Below are 19229 nucleotides of genomic sequence, written 5' to 3' on the forward strand. Positions count from 1 at the left end.
TCTGGTTAAGGTAATATATTTTGTTGATACACACACAGTCAAATATTTGTGCACACTCAATTCGTTTGGAACCTGAACATCATGAGATCCCCAGGATTCTGTGAAAATTACATAAGTCTAGCTCGTGTTTGAAAACTTGCCAGGACATAGCGACGTTGTTTATGTAACTTCATTCGTCACGTTTTTTAGAATGGTTGAATGCACCTGGCAATCAGAACATTGACTTGGCTTTTTACTATTTCACTACTTTTCAATGGCATGGCCGTTGTACAGGATTTTACACCACTGAAGTAATTCATAGGTTTTCAAAAAGATATACTGTGTCGAGTCATGACTTTGGATCTGGGCCAAGTATTTGTAATGTTTGGAACAGTGTTTGTTTGAGATCAGTTAACGTTTCAGTGGGAGAGACTGGACCAGACAGTCACTACCCCTCTCTCCACAACCAATCACTCCTGAGAGAGGTCACAGGTCAAAGCTATATCAGCCCAAGAGGCAGAGACAGGCAACGCGTATTTGGGAACTGCTACACAGCACAACAGAATATTACCCATTGAATTCAGAAGAACCTTTCTAGCCTGAAAGGTATGTGTTGCACTTGTGGCTGTATGTAATATTGTGCTTATAGTACATTGTGTGTAATATTGTAGCTCTAAGTATTGTGTTTATAATATATCGTGTTATAACTCAACAGTTGATAGTAATTATACATGTTTTCTTCATATTTATTTTAGTATACAGTGAACAACAGCCATGTCACCTATTTTACTGAACGGTATGGGGATTGTCAATGACCATTCTGAATATATTGAGTGAGTATATGTATTTTACTTTGAGGTTTTATTACACTACTGGTTATTGTTCTGCACTAGAGAACCTTCTGTTATGCAATTCTCATGTGCTCTCTCATATCAATGTTATTACAGACCCGAGGTCCCTTTCAAGAACCCCCAGATCCATGTCAAGAACCCCCACTTGGATACAATGGAAGAGGACATTCTCTATCACTTCAACCTGGGGACCAAGACCCACAACCTGCCTGAAATGTTTGGAGACATCAAGGTTTGTGAAAGTTGCCCAGACAAAATATTTGCAATACCTGATTACGAAAGCTAGTCTCATAGACAGAGGAATACAATGGTCTTTCTATCTCCCCATTAAGTTTGTGTGCGTCGGTGGCAGTGCCAATCGGATGAAGTCCTTTGCCCAGTTCATTCACCAGGAGCTGGCCTTGCCCGGAAACATGGATGACATCACAGATATCTGTGAGGGAACCGACCGCTACTCCATGTACAAAGTGGGACCCGTACTTTCTATCAGTGTAAGTATTGCACAATGGATACATCTCCCTCACACAAGATAATGATCTGACTTTCGATAGCCTGTATAAGACTTTAGAACTTGATAAGTGAAGATACTTTATGTAAGCCAGTGACTGACACCTGAAATGATGTAATATTATCAAATGTTTGTCCAGTTCGGTGTATTGCTGTATCTTATAATAATTGTTTGGATTTATATAGCGCTTTTCCACCTAGATGCTCAAAGCACTTTATGGCACCCACCTGGGTGATGCACAGCAGCCATTTTTGTGGCAGAATGCAATTCAACGTCTATTCCACGTTGGTTCAAAGAAATGTCATTGAAATGACGTGGAAACAATGTTGATTCAACCAGTGTGCCCAGTGGGAAGAGTGCATGTCGACCTGAGTTGCTTCCCACTGCACAGCTGTATCACTGTGTCGCCGGCAGTAGCTAACGTGGCCAAATGTTTTCCTCCAAGTAAGGTAGCAGCCTTCATGAAAAAGAATTGTTAATTTGGTAATCATCTGGATGTCACTGTGACCGTCTACTCGTTGGAGAGAGCATGCACGGCAAGTCGGTGTTTCACAACACCAGGACATAGTGTCCTTCGCCACCCCACCTGCGACGCACTGCTTTCCCGCAGTTCTGTTAACGTTAGTCGGTAAAGATTGTTAAGCTCACCCTTCTGTCTCTGCAGCATGGAATGGGCGTCCCTTCCATCTCCATCATGCTCCATGAGCTCATCAAGCTGCTGCATCATGCCCGTTGCATCGATTTTGTCCTCCTCCGCATTGGCACCTCCGGTGGAGTTGGTAAGAGCATCCTCCCCTCTTCCATTCTTCTTTCAAATGTTGATACACATGTTTATATAATTGAGTGCCACTGCTCTCTAAATCATGTCACTGGTGTCCCGTCACAGGTCTGGCACCAGGAACAGTAGTGGTCACAGACAAGGCGGTGGACTGTTTCTTCCGTGCCCAGTTTGAGCAGGTGGTTCTAGGTAAGGTGATCACAAGGGGCACAGAGCTGGACGTGGGTGTCTCCAAGGAACTGTTGCAGTGCTCCTCCGAGTTAGAGGATGTGCCCACCATCATCGGAAACACCATGTGCACCCATGACTTCTATGAAGGTAACCACATCATGTATCTCACCTCTGTACGCTCTGCTACACAAAAGCCCTAAGTTAAAGATAGTCTGCAAGTTGTTTTGTTTTTCGAAACGCAGACTGCCCCTTTAACTTAGGATGTACGTTCCCAATGTTGCCTCCTGGCCTTGATCGAACCCAGTCTGTTTTCTGTTGTGGTCCACCAGGTCAGGGTCGGCTGGATGGAGCTCTCTGCTCCTTCTCCACTGAGGACAAGCTGGAGTACCTGAGGAAAGCCTATAACACGGGAGTCAGGAATATTGAGATGGAGTCCACTGTCTTCGCAGCCATGTGTCGTGCTTGTGGCATCAAAGGTGTTATTCCAAATACATGACTGTCCCACTGTCTCCAATGCCACTAACTTTGACAGAGAGAACCTGTAATCAAATATGTTTTTTCTTTGTTTTGCCACTTTTGCATGATTTTTGTTTTACATTGTTTTGACATTTGTAACAGATTTCACTTTTTCTCCGCAGCTGCAGTCGTATGTGTGACTTTGTTGAACCGTTTCGATGGGGACCAGATCTCCACCCCTCATGATGTGCTGGTGGAGTACCAACAGAGACCTCAGGTTCTGGTGGCCCACTTTATCAAGAAACACCTGGGCCTAATCGTCTAAGCTCCCTCCGATCACCTCTGCTGCCCATGAAGTGTATATAGCTACAGACCCAACCGATATGTGGATATATGTATAAACATGTTGATATGTGATAAGATATTATTTAAAGAGTTCTAAGAGTACATGAAGATACATTTTACAGATTTGTTTTACGAAAATTGTGGTATTTGTGTATATTTGTATGGTATTATATATTGTGTTACTTTGACTGTATAGATTAAATTGTTGTTTGTTACTACTTGATGAAGTTAAGTCCTGTGACTTTTAAAATGAATAAAATACTGAAACAAAGAAGCTCTCTTCTGACTGTAATTGGATCAACCGTCTCATGGCTCAGGAGTTAGGCACTGGTGTTGCCGGGCTATATTTAAAAATGGAAATACATCTGACTTCATTGTACCTGACATTTTAAAATCCTGAATACATTCCCTTCAGGTCTGGCTGATATGGGTCCACATCCTCTTATTCCACATGGATTAGTAAGAAATTATTAGCTTCAAAATGGAGATGACACTACAGGATTGCAGCCAGAAAATAGTCTGAACTTTGCACTGACACGTAGCTGATGGTTACAACATCCATGTATGTCAAATGAGCAAATATATACAGCTAAATAACATGCCTGTCATGACAAACCTTTCATGTAAGTTTTATCTAACGTCACAGTGGCATGAAACACAGACATTGTGTTAAATGATGTATCAGATATTGATGGATTGCAGAGGGAGGCATATAACATTTTACAAGGAGTACATTAAAAGTTGAGCCAACATGGTCTGCATTGACAATCACAGAAGTAGCCCAAAGAAGACATACTGACAATACTCTGTGGACAAATTACTTTTTATCTTTATCTGTACCTGCAGCCAGGTTTCCAAGTTGCGTAAAAAGTAATTCAACTTCACATCAATGCAAATATGCTCTCTCACTGGCCTGGGAAAATGCTATTTACATTATGACTTATTCCGGACATCTGGTTAGTGGTTTTGATTGAATAGGGCTAAACACTCTTTGAGGAAGACTTGAACCCTGTGGAATCAGTGTCCCATCGAGGTGGTCTGGGTGGCTGGACTCCAGAGAGAACCTCCTTAGCATACAGTGTGTTGTGGAGTCCTGTTTAATCCTTACTCTTGGATCAGACACAATCTGGGATACAGTAGTAATAGGGCTCTGGTCAACAGAAGTGCACTATATTGGGAATACGGTGCCATTTGGGACACACTCATTGTAAGGTCCAAAAGGCACCAAAAAAAAAGATGAGGACGATACTGTTACACCCTTGTTCGTTATTCTTTATGATATTCTGGTATTCTAGTCAAACATGTCTATGTGTGTTCCTCACATTCCTCAAACCAAGGTCAGTTAGTTATTGATCACAAGTTTCAATTGGAGGAGATGATCTAACCGTCACTGGCCTGATTCCACAATAGACTGCAGGTAAACAAGTGTGCTCTCCTGCACAGTGGAGTCTTGACAAAATGTACCAGACAGATGTACTGTATGTTGATTCACCCACCGGCCTTGAGGGGAGGTCGTTTAAAGGTCTGTCTGCACGAGGGTAAGGTTTGGTTTAGCCAGGTCAAACATTGTTGTGAATGATTTTCTGGGTTTTATGTCAGTGTGAGGCAGAAAAGCAGTAAACACAAAATAGTACATTGACACGTTAACAAACTTGGGAACTAGTGGTGAAAACCAAACACTTAAAGCAGAGGTGTCAAACATATGGCCCGCATCCGGCCCACGAGGGGGTCCGATCCGGCCTGCGGGTGGTTTGAGTAAAACATTTTAATAATACAAAATGTTTAAAGGCCCAGTGCAGTCAAAAATGTGATTTTCCTGTGTTTTATATACACTGAGTGTACAAAGCATTAGGAACACCTTCCTAATATTGAGTTGCACCCCTTTTTGCCCCCAGAACAGCCTCAATTCATCGGGGCATGAACTCTACAAGGTGTCGAAAGCGTTCCACAGGGATGCTGGCCCATGTTGACTCCAATGCTTCCCACAGTTGTTTCAAGTTGGCTGATGTCCTTTGGGTGGTGGACCATTCTTGATACACACGGGAAACTGTTAAACGTGAAAAACCCAGCAGAGTTGCAGTTCTTGACACACTCAAACTGGTTCGCCTGGCATCTACTACCATACCCCATTCAAAGGCACTTAAGTATTTTGTCTTGCCCATTCACCCTCTGAATGGCACACATACAATCCATGTCTCAAGGCTCTCCTCCCCTTCATCTACACTGATCTACGAGTGACATCACTAAGGGATCATAGCTTTCACCTGGATGCACCTGTCAGTCTGTCATGGAAAGAGCAGGTGTTCCTAATGTTTTGTACACTAAGTGTATATTTCCACACTGAGGTTGGAATAATACTGTGAAAATTATGATAATGCCCTTTTAGTGTAAGACATTTTTGAAAAGACTGCCTGAAATTTCAGCGTGTTTTGGTGGGAGGGAGTTTTGGTCTTCCTTGGTGACATCCCCATGCTGTAAATAGACAATAAGAGAGTTCCAAACCACTCTGCCAATAACAGCTAATGTTCAGTTTTCCCCTTCCCACTCAAACCACTCCCAGACAGTCCTAGCAAAATTCTAGCTTGAGAAATTGCTCTTTGCTAAGAAGCCATTTTTGTTTATTTTTGACTATTTTAATTGAAAACAATTACAGTAAGGGGGGGACTCTATAATTTAAAATAACTACAATCAAATTGAAACTGTGTAGAAATGATAATGGTTTCAATACTGTGTCCAGCTCGCTAATAAAAATCTAAATGAAAATTCCCCAAATGATGGATATTTTATAAAAGGCCTCCGTATCTCCCATCATCCTCTCTGGGTCTGGCTCTGCCATCACTCCCAAATTGACCGTGTGGAGGGTGGGAAAAACCCTAGTAATTTCCTTGTATTGCTCCATCCCACCAGAAAGTGGCAGTGATGCCTCAAAACCAACATGAAACAGGGTCAAAACCCTCCACAAATCTTACCTGGCATAGCATTTTACATGGCAGATCCAATCAGGGCAGCTAATGGGAATAAGTGCTGATAAGAGACGTACCTAATTTCTCAGGGCCTCCTGACGACTGTCTCTCCTCTTCCCGCACCTCCCTCTACTCCCTGCGCTGCAGCAGCACCTCCTCGCAAAACTGAACCCTGAGGGCAGTAGGGACAGAAAGGGGGGAGGGAGAGAAGTGGCCAAGGACATCAGCCCAGGCACCACCTATCTGTGGTGGCACAGCGGCCCTGCAGGTTGAGAGAGCTTTACAAGCTGCCAGAGAGCTGCTCCTCACAGTCACAGCTATCTCATCTCCCCTCAGTCCTCCTCACCCTGCCCTGACTAACTCAACCTCTATCTCTTTCTCCTAGCACGGTTTAAATGCCAGGGGCTTGAAAGGAGGATACAATTTTAGCAAAGACCATGGATAAAGAGGAGACGCACGGAACAGAAAAGAAAACACTACATCGAATCATACCAGTGGTTCGTGAAATGCATGGGATATTTCCTCAATTTGTCATGGACTTGTATATACATCTCCATAAATGAGTCATTGTTAAACATAAAGAATAACATACAGAACATCATCCAAAGCCTGAACTGTCTTTCAGTCAGGTGTCGAGCTCTCTCCTTTAGCGTCCTTGAGGCTAAGCTGCTGCTGCTGCAGTCATGGCCCATAATGCATGCTTACCTCTCCTTATCACTCTTAGCTTGCTCTGCCATGAGTCTCCTCAGCTCTGTCAGTCTCTGCTGACCTCTACTCTCCAGCTCCTCTCTCCTCCTCTGTTTCTCCGCGTAATACAGCTTCACCTGAGATACAGAGGAACAAACATTCACAACACAAAGCAACTAAAAAGTTTACAACAATGCCCGCAGCGAGTCAACACGAGGGAAACTTTACTGTAATATCTTCAAGTCCTATTGATTGTGACATTGCGAAATCAGATAAGAGTAAATCAAATGAATGAGATAATATTTCATTGTCTGCAAGATGATTGTGGAGAAGTATATGTAATCCATTTCAGCCTAAACGGAATCATTAATCAGAGATTCTCCCAGCTGTTCTGTGCTACTGTAGCAAGCCCCACAGGAGGGGCGCAATTAAAAACAAGACCGGCACCCCTACACACCCTGGGGGGATGCCAGGGGCAATGCGGGTCAGGGACCACACACACTCACACACACGCACACGCACACACACGCACACGCACACACGTACCATTTTACCTCATTCAGCTGAATATACAATTAATCAAGCTAATGAAAATCATCATGACACACACGTTCCCTAACAAACATAGATAGGTCATTTCCATCTGACAACATTATAATCCATGGAGTTAAAACATTCAAATGAACCTGGGACATACTAACATTTAATGGATACTAAGCTGTTATTATACACTGTCAGAGAATCTGAAGAGCACAGAACACGTTCAAACATAGTATGACTGGGGACAGTGCAATATGCTGGAGAGTGTCGGGTGTAAGGAGTAAGTGGTCTTGACTTTCTCTTTCTGCAGTGACCTCATGGCCACGTCTCCTGCTCCCTCCTCAGTCTGTCCTCCTCTTCCTCCTGCTGCCTAGCAACAATGGCTGCCTCCAATGTGGCAACCTCCTCCTGATAGACACGCCATTGCTGCAGCTGGACACACACATGCATGGACGCGCACAAATGAACAAGCACGAGCCACACACACAAAATAACAAGCACACACACACACACATAAACACAGAGGCCCGTAGGTTAGTGCCGATACGTGATTTGCCTCTCTTGACCAAATCACGTGACCAGATGCCCAGCTGGGTACCAGCCCCAGAGTCTGGTGTAAAATGGAAAGGAAAGAGAGGTGTTGAAACAGCACATCTGTGTTAGAATACTTCAGGACAGTACAGAGACCCAGAAAACCCTGCTCCCACACTGTAATGTACGGGTAACTGCCAAAATAAAGGAAACACCAACATGAAGTGTCTTAAGAGGGAGTTGGGCCACCACGAGCCAGAACAGCTTCAATGCGCCCTGGCATAGATTCTACAAGTGTCTGGAACTCCATTGGAGGGATGCGACACCATTCATCCACAATAAATTCCTTAATTTGGTGTTTTGTTGATGGTGGTGGAAAACACTGTCTCAGGCGCCACTCCAGAATCTCCCATAAGTGTTTGATTGGGTTGAGATCTGGTGACAGCCATGGCTTATGGTTTAAATTGTTTTCATGCTCATCAAATCATTCAGTGACCACTTGTGCCCTGTGGGTGGGGGCATTGCCATCCTAGAAGAGACTACTCCCATCAGGATAGAAGTGATTCACAATATGCCTGTGTATTTATTGGTGTTTACCTTGCCCTCTAAGGGGTTGAGTGGACCTAAACCATGCCAGGAAAATGCACCCCACACCATAACAGAGCTGCCAGAACCCTCATTTACTCACGTGTTTCCTTTATTTTGGCAGTTACCTGTAGCACTTTATGCCCTAACCTGCACAACACTTATTTCATCAACAACATCCTGCCAAGAGCTATGGTCTCACAGTGACACTCACTCAACACATACAGTACCACCCACCCAATCAGACCTGGGAAAAAACACACACTTTACATATGCAATCAGACTGTGTGAAAGTGCGAGTACACACGCATGTGCACACACAAGCACACATACACGCACACACACACAGTTGTTGAGGAGTGAGTGACAGGTTGGTTATGCATCAGGGTCCCTGTGGCAAGATGTGCAGTGAAGTGTTGCATTCCAAACAGGCAGACAGATTTACAGATCCATCAACATAGGGCTTAGGAATCCCCCAAAGAGAGCCAAGCATTAACAGTGTCTATCACACATTAACACCAGCAACATCATAAATTCAATCAGCCTGCCTGCCTGAGAGGAACCAACAACTAGCTGCTGTCTGTCTGTTTGTGGAAAGCTTAGAGGAAATAACCTACCCTGCCTTAATCAAATTACATTAGGGTGTGTCTCAAATGGCACCCTACTCCATTTAGTGCACTACTTTTGAGTAGTGCACTAAATGGAATAGTGCACTATGAGAATTGGGTGCCAGTTGGGATGCAGACTTAGTGTTGGAAATATATGGAGTTTCATGTTTACATTAAGGCTCCTCAGACTGCCCGTAGATCAGAGCTGTGGGAAGTTGTCTCTCAGGCTTCAATATGCCAGTATAGTGTCTAGTCATCCTTGTTGTGGTGAGAGAGACAAGAGAGAGAGAGGTAAGTATCAGATGCTCAACATGCTCTGCTCACACCTACTGTAATGGTCCGAGCCTAAACCACACGAAAACAACACCAGACGCTATGGAACACAAAGCTTTTACTATTTCATCTTGGAATATACAAGGTCTGAGGTCATGTGCCTTTGGCCAAAAGAGCAGGAAACCTCATCAAATAAATTGGAAATACATCCACCAAACTACCAGGTGTGAAACAGGGAAGAGACTCAGGGGGTATGCTAATTTGGTATAGAGCAGACCTAACCCACTCTATTAAATTAGTCAAAACAGGAACATTTGACATCTGGCTAGAAATGAATAAGGAAATTATCTCAACAGAGAAAAATGTCCTAATATGTGCTACCTATATCCCCCCAATAGAATCCCCATACTTTAACAATGAAAGCTTCTCCATCCTAGAGGGGGAGATCAACCATTTCCAAGCCCAGGGACATGTACTAGTCTGCGGCGACCTAAATGCCAGAACTGGAAAATAACCTGACACTCTTAGCACACAGACGGACAAACACCTTCCTGGAGGTGAAAGCATTCCCTCCCAAATATGCCCCCCTAGACACAACTATGACAAAACAACCAACAAAAACAGGTCACAACTCCTGCAGATCTGTCGCACGCTGGGTCTGTACATTGTGAATGGTAGGTTTCGAGGGGACTCTTATGGTAGGTACACCTACAGCTCATTCCTTGGCAGTAGTACTGTAGATTACTTTATCACTGACCTCAACCAAGAGTCTCTCAGAGCGTTCACAGTCAGCCAACTGACACCCCTATCAGATCACAGCAAAATCACAGTCTACTTGAACAGAGCAATACTCATTCCTATGGCATCAAAGCCAAAGGAACTGCATAATATTAAGAAATGCTATAGATGGAAGGAAAGTAGCGTAGAAACCTACCAAAAAACAATTAGGCAACAACAAATGTAATCCATTCTAGACAACTTCCTGGACAAAACGTTTCAAATCAAATCAAATCAAATTTTATTGGCCACATGCGCGGAATACAACAGGTGCAGACATTACAGTGAAATACTTACTTACAGCCCTTAACCAACAGTGCATTTCTTTTTAACAAAAAAAGTAAAAATAAAACAACAACAAAAAAAGTGTTGAGAAAATTAAGTAAAATAAAATAACAGTAGGGAGGCTATATATACAGGGGGGTACCGGTGCAGAGTCAATGTGCGGGGGCACCGGCTAGTTGAGGTAGTTGAAGTAATATGTACATGTGGGTAGAGTTAAAGTGACTATGCATAAATAATTAACAGAGTAGCAGCAACGTAAAATGATGGGGTGGGGGGGCAGTGCAAATAGTCCGGGTAGCCATGATTAGCTGTTCAGGAGTCTTATGGCTTGGGGGTAGAAGCTGTTGAGAAGTCTTTTGGACCTAGACTTGGCACTCCGGTACCGCTTGCCGTGCGGTAGCAGAGAGAACAGTCTATGACTAGGGTGGCTGGAGTCTTTGACAATTTTGAGGGCCTTCCTCTGACACCGCCTGGTATAGAGGTCCTGTATGGCAGGAAGCTTGGCCCCAGTGATGTACTGGGCCGTACGCACTACCCTCTGTAGTGCCTTGCAGTCGGAGGCCAAGCAGTTGCCATACCAGGCGGTGATGCAACCAGTCAGGATGCTCTCGATGGTGCAGCTGTAGAATCTTTTGAGGATCTGAGGACCCATGCCAAATATTTTCAGTCTCCTGAGGGGGAATAGGCTTTGTCGTGCCCTCTTCACGACTGTCTTGGTGTGTTTGGACCATGATAGTTCGTTGGTGATGTGGACACCAAGGAACTTGAAGCTCTCAACCTGTTCCACTACAGCCCCGTCGATGAGAATGGGGGCGTGCTCAGTCCTCTTTTTTTTCCTGTAGTCCACAATCATCTCCTTTGTCTTGGTCACGTTGAGGGAGAGGTTGTTGTCCTGGCACCACACGGGACAATGGTAGGTTTCAGTGTAATAGTGAAGGTGTAAACTTGGCAGTCGAAAACCTAAACAGTATTTTTGACCTCTCAGCTTCCCTATCAAATCTAAAAGTGTTAAGCAGACAACCTAAGAAAATTAACAACAATGACAAATGGTTTGATGAAGAATGCAAAAACCTAAGAAAGAAATTGAGAAACCTATCTAACCAAAAACAGAGACCCAGAAAACCTGAGCCTATGCCTTCACTATGGTAAATCACTAAAACAATACAGAAATACACTATGGTAAAATAAGGAACAGCATGTCAGAAATCAGCTCAATGTAATTGAAAAATCCATCGAAAATAACCACTTCTGGGAAAATTGGAACAAACTAAACAAACAACTACACGAAGAGTTATCAAAACAAGATGTATGGATAAACCGGAGCCTGCTGGTTTTCTGTTCTACCTGATGATGAATTAAACACACCTGGTGTCACAGGTCTAAATCAGTCCCTGACTAGAGGGGAACAATAAAAAAATTCAGTGGAACTGTCTTCAAGGTCCAGAGTTGAGTTTGAGGGATATACATGATCAAATACAAATCTTAAAATCAACTATTAAAGATTACCAGAACCCACTGGATTCTCCAATTACAATGAATGAACTACAGGACAAAATACAAACCCTCCAACCCAAAAAGGCCTGTGGGGTTGATGGTATCCTAAATGAAATGATAAAATATACAGACAACAAATTCCAATTGGCTATATTTAAACATTTTTACATCATCCTCATCTTCCCCAATATTTGGAACAAAAGTGGAGACAAATTTGACCCCAATAACTACTGTGGGATATGCGTCAACAGCAATCTTGGGAAAATCCTCTGCATTATCATTAACAGCAGACTCGTACAATTCCTCAGTGAAAGCAATGTACTGAGCAAATGTCAAATTGGCTTTTTACCAGATTACCGTACGACAGACCACGTATTCACCCTGCATACCCTAATTGACACACAAACAAACAAAAAGTATTCTCATGCTTTGTTGATTTCAAAAAAGCTTTTGACACAATTTGTCATGAGGGTCTGCTATACAAATTGATGGAAAGCAGTGTTGGGGTAAAAACATACAACATTATAAAATCCATGGACACAAACAACAAGTGTGCGGTTAAAATTGACAAAAAACACACACATTTCTTTCCACAGGGCCGTGGGGTGATACAGGGATGCAGCTTGAGCCCCACCCTCTTCAACATATATATCAACGAATTGGCGGGGGCACTAGAACAGTCTGCAGCACCCTGCCTCACCCTACTAGAATCTGAAGTCAAATGTCTACCGTTTGCTGATTATCTGGTGCTTCTGTCCCCAACCAAGGAGGGCCTACAGCAGCACCTAGATCTTCTGCACAGATTCTGTCTGACCTGGGCCCTGACAGTAAATCTCAGTAAGACAAAAATAATGGTGTTCCAAAAAAGATCCAGTTTCCAGGATCTAGACACCGTTGCCCTAGAGCACACAAAAAACTATAAGTACCTCGGCCTAAATATCAGCACCACAGGTAACTTCCACAAAGCTGTGAACGATCTGAGAGACAAGGCAAGAAGGGCCTTCTACGCCATCAAAAGGAACATAAAATTCTACATATCAATTAGGATCTGGCTAAAAATACTTGAATCAGTTATAGAACCCACTGCATGGAGAATTCCTCAGTGTACAACGTAAAACAACAAATAATACACGCAGAGCAGAATTAGGCCGACACCCGCTAATGATCAAAAATCCAGAAAAGAGCCGTTAAATACTACAACCACCTAAAAGGAAGCAATTCCCAAACTTTCCATAACAAAGCCATCACCTACAGAGAGATGAACCTGACAAACACAAACAGAGCCCCAAGACAGCAACACAATTAGACACAACCAAATTATGAGAAAACAAAAAGATAACTACTTGACACATTGGAAAGAATTAATAAAAAAAACAGAGCAAACTAGAATGCTATTTGGCCATAAACAGAGAGTACACAGTGGCAGAATACCTGACCACTGTGACTGACCCAAAATTAAGAAAATCTTTGACTACAGTATGTACAGACTCAATGAGCATATCCTTGCTATAGAGAGATGCCACTGTAGGCAGACCTGGCGCTCAAGAGAAGACAGGCTATGTGCACACTGCCCACAAAATGAGGTGGAAACTGAGCTACACTTCCTAACCTCCTGCCCAATGTATGACCATATTAGAGACACATACTTCCCTCAGATTACACAGACCCACATATCTATTGGGTGAAATACCACAGTGTGCCATCACAGCAGCAATATTTGTCACCTGTTGCCACAAGAAAAGGGCAACCAGTGAAGAACAAACACCATTGTAAATACAACCCATATTTATTTTCCCTTTTGTACTTGAACTATATAGCCATAATATGACATTTGAAATGTCTCTACTCCTTTGGAACTTTTGTGAGTGTAATGTTTACTGTACATTTTTTATTGTTTATTTCACTTTTGTTTATTATCTATTTCACTTACTTTTGGCAATGTAAACATATGTTTCTCATGCCAATAAAGCCCTTTGAATTGAATTGAATTGAGAAAGAGAGAGAGACAGAGAAAGTGAGACAGAGAGAGAGAAAGTGAAACAGAGAGAGACAGAAAGTGAGAGAGAGCGTGAGAGAAAAAGAGAGAGAGAGAGAGAGAGAGAGAGAGAGAAAGAGAGTCCTGTCATTTGATGTTAATGAGCAGCCTGTGGATATTGCAGCAGCAGCTTCTGTGGGCGGCGTCCTCGTCCAGACTGAGCTCTAACGAGGTTAGAGGCATTTCTAAATGAGACCCTCACGTCTCAGATGAGTTCACTGTAATTGCAACAGCACTAACATGGAGTGACCCTGCCTGAAGCAGACAACTCCAGAGTGGAAAACAAACGCTTCCCATACATGAGTACTGGACCACACTCTTACAGTGCATTTGGAAAGTATTCAGACCCCTTGACTTTTACACGTTTTGTTACGTTACAGCCTTATTCTAAAATGGATTAAATAGTTTTTTCCCCTCATCAAACTACAAACAATACCCCATAATGACAAAGCAAAAGCAGGTTTTAAGAACATTTTCCTAATTTATTAAAAATAAAAAACAGAAATATTACATTTACATAAGTATTCAGACCCTTCACTCAATACTTTGTTAAAGCACCTTTGTCAGTGATTACAGCCTCAAGTCTTCTTGGGTATGACGCTACAAGCTTGGCACACCTGTATTTGGGGGGTTTCTCCCATTCAGGTTGGATGGGGAGTGTCGCTACACAGCTATTTTCAGGTCTCTCCAGAGATGTTCGATCAGGTTCAAGTCCGGGCTCTGACTGGGCCACTCAAGGACATTCAGAGACTTGTCCCGAAGCCACTCCTGCATTGTCTTGGCTGTGTGCTTAGGGTCGTTGTCCTGTTGGAAGGAGAACCTTCGCTCCAGTCTGAGGTCCTGAGCGCTCTGGAGCAGGTTTCATCATGGATCGCTCTGTACTTTGCTCTGTTCATCTTTCCCTCGATCCTGACTAGTCTCCCAGTCCCTGCCGCTGAAAAACATCCCCACAGCATGATGCTGCCATCACCATGCTTCACCGTAGGGTTGGTGCCAGGCTTCCTCCAGACGTGACGCTTGGCATCCAGGCCAAAGAGTTCAATCTTGGTTCCATCAGACCAGAGAATCTTGTTTCTCATGGTCTGAGTGCCTTTTGGCTAACTCCAAGCGGGATGTCATGCGCCTTTTACTAAAGAGTGGCTTCCGTCTGGCCACTCTACCATAAAGGCCTGATTGGTGGAGTGCTGCAGAGATGGTTGTCCTTCTGGAAGGTTATCCCATCTCCACAGAGGAACTCTGGAGCTCTGTCAGAGTGACCATCGGGTTCTTGGTCACCTCCCTGACCAAGGCCCTTCTCCCTCGATTGCTCAGTTTGGCCGGGCGGCCAGCTCTTGGAAGAGTCTTGGTGGTTCCAAATTTCTTCCATTTAAGAATGATGGAGGCCACTGTGTTCTTGGGGACCTTCAATGCTGCATAAATTTTTTGGTACCCTTCCCCAGATCTGTGCCTCGACACAATCCTGTCTCGGCGCTCAACGGACAATTCCTTCGACCTCATGGCTTGGTTTTGGCTCTGACATGTACTGTCAACTCTGGGACATTATACAGACAGGTGTGCGCCTTTCCAAATCATGTCCAATCAATTGAATTTACCACAGGTGGACTCCAATCAAGTTGTAGAAACATCTCAAGGATGATCAATGGAAACAGGATGCACCTGAGCTCAATTTCGAGTCTCATAGCAAAGGGCCTAAATATACATTTGCACAAATGTCTAAAAAACAGTTTTCGCTTTGTCATTATAGGGTATTGTGTGTAGGTTGATGAGTACATTTTCTTTTTAATCAATTTTAGAATAAAGCTGTAAGGTAACAAAATGTGGAAAAAGTTAAGGGGTCTGAATACTTTCCGAATGCACTGTATATGAAACTCAGAGTATTAAATAAAGTAAGCCTTTTCCCGAGCCAGAACAGTCTATAGGTCAGGAGGTTCTATAGCGTGAGGAAGCTTAATGCACTTGTACACCCCCTGGAAAGTCTGTCGCAGGGCTTGTTATTAATGATTGAGTTAGACAAAGACTTAGATATTCAGTTTGCTGCACATTACTGTAAGAGCCAGAGTGCATGGATGTAAGCTCTCTGTGTCAACATACAGTATATTACGTATTTTGAATTTGATATCTGAGTCGAAATAGTTGTGCAAAGTCTGAGCTGTGTTCGAATACTCACACTAACCGCACTTACCGTACTATTTGTGACATAAATATAATATATTATATATATAGTATGCTTATTGGTCATAGTATGGATATAGTTAGTATGCCAAAAGTTCCCGGATGTCGTACAACATTTGCCAAAATAGGAAGTATACAAACAGTGGACACTATTTCTGTTCTGTTAGGGCCCATAATGCGATTCTTCAGAAAATGGGCGTGGCTTCACATAGTTTTCAGATTTGAAGAAAATTGCTGAAAATATGCAGCCGAAGTCCAACGAGAGCAGATACAAATTCATTGCTTTAACTAATTATGACAAATGTTAAGAAAATGTTGAACAATGTAATAAAGTAATGACTTTTCAAATACGTTACCTTACACCAGGGTTCTTCAATTCCGGTCCTGGAGGGCCAAAACACCTCTGTTTTTCATCCTCTCCTTCTAATCAGGGGCGAATTCAGACCTGGGACACCAGGTGAGTGCAATTAACTACCAGGTAGAAATAAAAAACAGAAGTGTTTCGGCCCTCCAGGACCGGAATTGAAGAACCCTGCCTTACACGTTATGTTGGCTGACAATTTGTTAGCTACTCTACAAACCACATAGCATATCATCACAGCAGTATGTACCGGTATGTTAGCTAGCTACCTAACGTTAGTTGGCTACTAATACATCAAACTTGCCAGTATATTATCTATATGCTATCTAACTAACTAACCAACGTTTATTGACTTGATTATTCCCGTCATTCTTAGCTAAGTGGTATAGTCGTTGTGCGTTCTCAACGGACATTCGGGTGCTTTCGTAAATTCCCTCTGGCGATCTACTCCGATTTCAGAGCACTCTCGTCTGAGTGTACCAGAGCGCAGAATAACTGATGAATTTACGAACGCTCAACACCCGTTGAATATGGCCAGTGTCAGTAAACGTAGTAAAAAAAGGGTAAGTAAATTGTTGCCAACACCACAGTTACAGTCACCAACGCTCTGGATAACATGAAAACTAAAAAAAATATAATCTTCCATACACCAAAACAATACTTACAAACGCACAGACAATCAACTAATTGTGATTAAAAAGTCCCTTTTGATCAATACCTATTTTGTGTGCACTGTTTCTCAACCTGAGAGGCTACTCTCATGGATATATTATCTGTCTACGTCTCCAATGGCACCCAATTCCCTACACAGTGCACTACTTTTGACCAGAGGCTATAGGAGGTAATATAGTGCCATTTAGGACACACCTTTGTTATGTAACCAATGGAGGTGAAAAAACCCACCAGAGAAAATCTAGGTTTTTAAAACCCTCGATAACTAGCACACATATTGCACCATCAATCAAACTCTGCTCTGGCCTAGATAAGATAGGTGCTTGATGCTGGGAATGTGGAGAAATGTGAGGGAGGCAAACAACCTGGTTTTGTGTGTGTGTGTGGCCCCGTGTAGCTCAGTTGGTAGAGCATGACACTTGCAACGCCAGGGTTGTGGGTTCGTTTCCCACGGGGGGCCAGTATGAAAAAATGTATGCACTCACTAACTGTAAGTCGCTCTGGATAAGAGCGTCTGCTAAATGACTCAAATGTAAATGTGTGTGTGTGTGTGTGTGTTTTCTGCCATTGAAATCCTTGGGCGGGCCGCCTAAGCGTTTTTTCGGGATGACTAAGTCCAAACAGTGTAAAAAATATATATTTTTGAGAACTAACACTTTATTTGGATAGTCCGGATTGTCCATCTGTAGAGCAAACCATCTGTTGATAAGCAACTGCTTGCTAAGGTTACAGTTAGGGTTAGGTTTATAATAAGGGTAAGGGTTAAGGTTAGGGCTAGGGTTAGGGTAAGGGTTAAGTTTAGGGTTAGGATATGGGTTAAGGTTAGGGCTATAGTTAGGGTTAGGGCTATAGCAGATAGTTAGTTGAAATGTCACTGATAGTCTATAGAGCATCTACAGATGGACTATTCAAATAAAGTGTTACAGATTTTGTTATGTTTGAGCAAAACAACACAGCATTAGCCATGTCAAAATCCATAGAATTTAAGGAAATTTGCTTTAAAACAGCAACATTTCTCGCAGCTCCATGGAGAAATGTGTAGAATTGTAGGAAATTGGCATAAAAATATTAACATTTCTCTACACCACCAAGATGGGGTCCTCTAAACTGTTAGCTAAAATTCAGCCACGCCGACTGCGCCCATTGCCACACCCCCTGTCACATCCTCCTCACGCCCACCTCCAAAGCCCCTTTTTGATCCAGAAAAAACACTGTGTGTGTGTGCGTGCATGCCTCTTTCTGTCAAGTTAGCCCTTTAGCCAGTCTTAGTGTTTATCATGTCCTCTCCTGAATATGACTATGTAAATATGAAGAACCAAACAGCACAGTGTAGTGTCTGTCCATCATAGCCAACTGACATCTTAAACTAATCTTACTTAATCTTCCCCAAGTTCCCAAGAAAACACTGAAAACTATGCCACAACAGTTGAACTGATTGGGTATGTCTTGCTTGTTTAGGGCTGGATGAAAATGCATTTTTGAGAACACAAGTGGAATAATATGCTCATTACGTACAGTCTACAACAATTCATCACTACAATCTCACTTTCTGTGCCTCGCTGCCAAATACAAACATACTTTTTGAACATGACAGCCTTAAAAAATTAAGACTAAATCTAGAAATGTCAGAATGATAGAAGCTCAGCTGCCTTTTACATCTGCAAGCCCTGCCTTCCCCAAACCAAATTCTAACATGGCTCTAATGTCTGCCTCTGATGTCTGCCTCTTTGATGCTGGTGGGGGGGCAATAGGTTCCCATTTCACTTTACTCACTGACAGACTAACCAATGAGTGATCAGCCAAGATATTCACAGCATCAATTTGTACAATTCCTTGTACAATAAGAAACAGTGATGGTGAAGTGGATATGAAGATTGAGTGTGGCACTGTATGGTACCACTGTAGCTCTCGCCATGCAATACTACACTTCTGGCCATGATTGTGGTAATTTCTATGGAGAAATACAATGTGTTTCCCAAATGGCACCCTTTTCCCTACATAGTGCACTACCTTTGACCAGAGCCCTGGTTAAAATAATTGCACTATATAGGGAATAGGGTGCCATTTGAGATACTGCCTATATTTATTGTGTCAGTCTGGGTGTGACAGAGGAAAAGGATATTGTAGACTCCACTCCAGTCATGTGCGTTTAAAGGGA

General features: G+C 42.9%; 1 protein-coding gene and 1 pseudogene across 2 annotated transcripts in view; one reads left to right on the plus strand and one right to left on the minus strand.

Moving 5' to 3' along the window:
• Positions 1 to 477: 477 nt before the first annotated feature.
• Positions 478 to 3362, plus strand: LOC311143602 (uridine phosphorylase 2-like). The gene is made up of 8 exons (XM_084179455.1): positions 478 to 585; positions 735 to 812; positions 927 to 1062; positions 1163 to 1321; positions 2003 to 2117; positions 2225 to 2434; positions 2617 to 2763; positions 2926 to 3362. Exons 2-8 carry the CDS (start codon positions 754 to 756, stop codon positions 3066 to 3068), a joined length of 969 nt encoding a protein of 322 aa, XP_084035581.1. The 5' UTR covers positions 478 to 585; positions 735 to 753; the 3' UTR covers positions 3069 to 3362.
• Positions 3363 to 5463: 2101 nt separating this feature from the next.
• Positions 5464 to 19229, minus strand: part of LOC311143400 (coiled-coil domain-containing protein 148-like) — a 36976-nt pseudogene continuing 23210 nt past the window's right edge. Inside the window, exons 5-7 of the transcript XR_014615547.1 lie at positions 7574 to 7710; positions 6757 to 6875; positions 5464 to 6223 (exon numbers count right to left, since the gene is read on the minus strand). The product of XR_014615547.1 is annotated as a coiled-coil domain-containing protein 148-like (transcript). The remainder of the gene's footprint in view (positions 6224 to 6756; positions 6876 to 7573; positions 7711 to 19229) is intronic.

This window comes from Coregonus lavaretus, assembly GCF_964263955.1.
Source record: "Coregonus lavaretus genome assembly, chromosome: 16".
NCBI lineage: Eukaryota > Metazoa > Chordata > Actinopteri > Salmoniformes > Salmonidae > Coregonus > Coregonus lavaretus.

Coding starts and splice junctions, on each gene's coding strand:
- LOC311143602 (XM_084179455.1), top strand. CDS start 754: ATGTCACCTATTTTACTGAACGGTATGGGGATTGTCAATGACCATTCT. Junction 1,322..2,002: donor GACCCGTACTTTCTATCAGT/GTAAGTATTGCA, acceptor CTGTCTCTGCAG/CATGGAATGGGCGTCCCTTC. Junction 2,435..2,616: donor CACCCATGACTTCTATGAAG/GTAACCACATCA, acceptor GTGGTCCACCAG/GTCAGGGTCGGCTGGATGGA.